Source organism: Pseudopodoces humilis, chromosome 3 (genome assembly GCF_049639895.1).
Source record: "Pseudopodoces humilis isolate 2021_Gansu_Grassland_sample_001 chromosome 3, ASM4963989v1, whole genome shotgun sequence".
NCBI lineage: Eukaryota > Metazoa > Chordata > Aves > Passeriformes > Paridae > Pseudopodoces > Pseudopodoces humilis.
In genome coordinates, this window is record NC_142202.1 from 79,390,091 (window position 1) to 79,394,779 (window position 4,689).

Below are 4,689 nucleotides of genomic sequence, written 5' to 3' on the forward strand. Positions count from 1 at the left end.
AGGTGTTTTTTTTTCTTCTTCATTTTGGCACTACTATCTTGGATTCTGGATACAGTTAAAAAAAGTAAGGATTGCACCTGAAAGTTGTGATTTTTTAAAAAAATTATGCCTAAAGCAGTTAGGTCATTGAAATTCATAAATAGATTGCAAGTCACATTATGCTTAGACTTGATTCAATTTTCAACGTGTTTTCATGATGACTTTAACCACTAAGTTTTATATCACTGTTACTGGGAATTTTCTATAATGTAAAGTTGTTTGTGACTCAGTGCGCAAAACTTTAGCTGGTGATTCAAGGTTTAAAGCTTAACTTTTAAAATAATACCAGTTTGTGACAAAGTGGTAAAACACCCATAGCAAAATTCCAAAGTTAGTGGCAATCAGAAGGCAGAATGTTCTTGTCTAGTAGTTTTATTTAAAAATAATTCATTTTGCTAAGATTTTATGTTAACAAATGTACAGACCAGAGTTTAAAATGATTTATCTAATTGATTCCTTTTGTTACCTGGCTAGCAGGGAAAAGGGGTCGAGGCCGGTCCTGACCTGTTACAATGAAGACTGACTTGCTATGTGGGATTACACCAGAAGCTTGCAGTGGAGTAATGGTAAGGATATCAAGCAACCTTAAGTATCTCAGCTGTATAGGAGCATATTCTGTTGCAAAAGACCTTCCTGCGAAGATCATGGATTCAAATATGGGACATTTGAACTAATACTTGGACTTTGAAATGGATTTCTTTAACAGTTTTCTCTGCAGTGCAAGTTATTAAACTAAAGCTACTCTATTTCCCCAACGTGTTCAACAAAATCCTTAACGTCTAGCATGGTATCTTAATAAAGAATAAAGTTGTTCTTTAAAAAATCTGCTTTAAGTAGATTTTTCCCCCAAGTTTTCTTAGTTAAGGATTCCAAAAGTGGTATTCACAAATTCTTGCATTTTAATTTTTATTGCAGTGCTATAGATGAATACCATCATTGGTATCCTTAAATTTTATTTCTGCTCATGAAGGTTAATCATGATTGTCTATTTAGTAATCACTTACGAATTGTGTTCAGATACAGCAGTTTCAGGTGTAATCATCAGAGCTGGTTAGTCAGGCATTCCAGATAGTGGTTCTTTTCAGAACCTTTTTTAAAGGGTTGGTTAACTACCTCAGTAGCAGAGGATTGAACTATACCCTGTCTGTACTGTACATAGAAAATCTTTGTAGATAAAAGCAAGGCTTGTTTAATATGATATGAGGGTAAGATTATAATATACCAAATGTAACATTCTTAGTTGCCTTTAGTTCCAGAGGCTTTGTAAGACTTCCTCATGACCATCATAACAGGCCTTGCTTTTGTCGTATTTTGTGGCTGAAAAAGCAGCCTTGCTTCTTCAGATATTGTAGTTATTTGGATGTATAATAGTTTAGCAAGATGTTACTTTTGTAAGACATCAGATGTTCAAAAAAAGTGCATCAGCAACTTGTACTAAATACTGCAGTGTCCCTTTATAAAAGGTCAGACTAAAACTGACAACTGTACAGTGAAGCCTGACATTTGGATATTTTGAAGTTTTTCATAAATCATAGAATAGTATATGGCTGTAGTTTAGCTTTTTAGGTAAAAGGTATGTTTTCATTAGTGCATTTCTTATTGCTGATCACTGTAAAAACATGTGGATCAGCTTTCCATTTCTCTTATGCAGATCATGATAACCTGTAGAGTAGAGTACAATCATTTGTGCTATGTTTTTAATTTTCTAAAGCACCTTGATGACAGTGAGTGTTCAGTGGTGAAGCATCCTCTATTGAACCACCCTTAAAAAAAGACAAAATAAAAACAGAACCTTGCCAAGTCCAGTTTCATATAGGTAAAAGATAGATAAAATTATGACTTACTTTGGACTTGGCATAAAGAGTTCCCTTAACCCCCTTCACAAAGGGATACTGCAGTTATACTACATACCCATAGGCACCACAATGAAAATTGAAGCTTATACCTAATTAAGGTTTTATACACACCAGTTCCCCCAGTAAATGCAAATTTTAACAAAATTAGACATGTCATATGTTGAAAATGCTCATGGCAAACAATCATTTTGCATTCCTGCAAATAAAATTGTTTTATACTGTAAGCTGGAGGCGAGTGTAACTTATTTTTGTAATAAAGTTTTTATTTTTTTTATGTGTCATTAATATAAATGTGTGTTAGTACAGAGATCTGGTTAAAAACTTAGAATCGCACACATTTCAGTATGTTTACTTGTATTTACATAATTTTTAGAATAGTGGTTGCCAATAGCCTGTATGTTTTCACATTAATTGATTTTTTTTTTTTTGTTATCTTAATAAACCATTTTAGTATGTTGTATGTCAATTACTGGGATAGCTGGGACATAAAGTGTAATTAAAAATTGTCAAGTATTCATTGGAATATGTAAATGTGCCTTGCCAGTTTTGAACTTTAAGACAAAGTAAGTGAATGATGGTGAAATGAGTAGTCAATGCCTAAGAGACATTTGCTACCAGAGTTTCATATACTGCCCTTGCTAAAGAAATTTCTTATTTCTTCCTCAAATTCGAGCGTAAAACTTAATGTTGCATTAGCTTCTGAATTTTCAAATCTACTTAGAGAAATTAGGCTTATGGAAAGTGGGTTTTCTAATTGTAGCCTTAAGTATAACTTTGAATTTCAATGTAATCCTTGGTGCTGGCATTCCCAGTGCCAAGGAGTTTAAATGCTCCCTTCAAAGAGGTTGCCATGCCTACTGGCACTTTTACTGTCATACGGTTTTATAAGGAACACTGTCAAGATGTGGAAACCAATTTTGAATTTGCTATGAAATGAAACACTGGGGGCTGTAGGAGAGGGGAAGTCCTCAGATTTCTTAATCTTGAAATCTCTCCATTGCTGAAAACCTTAAAACACTTGTTGGATCACAAGTGCTAGTGACTAGTTCTTAGTCTGGAAACGTATTGCAGGGGATAATACGTTTATGGAATTGTAACAGTAGATGGAAGTGCATGAAAACATTGCAACTAAGGCGCTATGTGTGTTGAAATTGTGGATTAAATCCCTAATTTCAGCTCTGATAAAAGCATGGGGGATGACTATTTTAAGAGGAAAAAAAAAAAGGCGAAATTGACAGGAAAGTCTTTAATGGAATGCAAGCAATGGTGAGTGAGCAAAATACCAATATCCTGACAGTGTTCCCTCTAATTATGAACTCAAGCCATTATAACTTTTACAATTAAATATGATTTGCACTGTTCTGATATTGGTGCAGTTTTTTAGAAAAATTACCAGAAAACTAAATTGCATGTGGTGATTAATATTGTGAAAAAAAAAAGAAAAACCTAAAATCAAAAAATTGTTATTTTTCAAAGCTTTAAATTTGATTGTTTAAAGGAAAAACCATTAAGTGGAAATACTGGTGAGAATGGGCAAGTGCATATATACAACATCAGTTTGGTTGCACTTGGGTGTTGGTAAACTTGAAATGTTCTACAGCAATAATGCATCTCTTAGGGGGTGCTTTGGTGATAAGCGAACATATGATGCAGTTCTTTATGGCATGTTGAAGGCAAGTTTTGACTTAATATAATGTGCTGCCTCTGTTTATTCTCATAGGAGGCTTTCTTTACTGAAACACCTGGAAAGGTGTGTAAGTAGTATAGCTCCACATTGGTTTGTAACATGTTTCTAAATTCCAAGTCTAGTTGAATTTAATAAGAAACCGGAAACTGCTGCTGCTTAACACTTCTGGTTTATAAACACTCCAATACACAGCTTTTAAAATTATACTCTTGTTTTAATACTCATTTTTGTTTGAAAGGTTTCATATAGGACATGCAACTGTACCTTTTTTTTTCTTTTCAGTTTTTAAAGAGGAGATTTGTTATGATCCAGAACTTAAGTTTGTGTTTTTACTGTTGTAGGAAGGCTGTTACTACAATAAGATACTAAGACCAGTTTCTGAATTTCTGCGTTGTACAACTCTTATGTAAATACTGTCTTTAAAATCTAAAATAAGGAATACTAATTCTGTTCCTGTTGGGGGTGAGGGGGTATGACATAGTTTAAAATAAATGTAGTGTCCTCTAAAGGCAGGTTTCCCAACTTCCGGATAGAAATATTATATATGGCTGCAACTTTTTATCCCCTGTGCCTTTGATTATTCTTCAGAGGCTTAACTTTCCTGTTCAGCCTAGCAATTATTTTAGTGCTTCCATATGCCAGTGAGGGGAGGCTTTTTCTTTTTTGAGAAATAAAACTGAAAGGCAACATCTGAAAAGCAACATGGACATAAATAAACACACAACGTTTTCACAAAAGAGTGTGTTTAAATTGATATACTGCACAACATTAAGACTTATTCTCTCATGTTAGTGAGATATTAGTGGAAAATATTGTTTAAATTGGAGTAGCAAGTTTTGAAGTAGGCAACAAGGCAGTGAAATTATCAATACAGTTTTCAGATAATTAAAATGGGTAAAGTGCAAGCTTGAGTCTGTGTTCATGCCCTGAAGCTTGATTCCTGGCTTTATGACTGTATGGACTTAATCGTCTGTCTTTATGGAGTGTCTTGCTGAATTAGCTCCAGCACAAGCACATGACATCTCTTGTGTGGGGCTAAGTAGTTGAATTAGTTGTGCATAGGAAACACCAGGTTGTACTTTGCCATTTGCTCTGTCAGATGAAAAT

The 4,689-nt window shown here is 34.1% G+C and overlaps 1 protein-coding gene across 4 annotated transcripts in view; it reads left to right on the forward strand.

Moving 5' to 3' along the window:
• The window catches only part of SYNCRIP (synaptotagmin binding cytoplasmic RNA interacting protein), a 25,257-nt gene extending 22,845 nt beyond the window's left edge, over positions 1-2,412 (forward strand). For 2 of the 4 annotated variants that reach the window (XM_014263504.2, XM_088052550.1), the window contains exon 12: positions 514-2,412. In XM_014263504.2, the coding sequence (XP_014118979.1) occupies positions 514-542 (29 nt within the window). In that variant the 3' untranslated portion in view covers positions 543-2,412. The remainder of the gene's footprint in view (positions 1-513) is intronic. The other 2 variants (XM_014263505.2, XM_014263506.2) reach the window with 1 other exon arrangement.
• Positions 2,413-4,689: the final 2,277 nt, after the last annotated feature.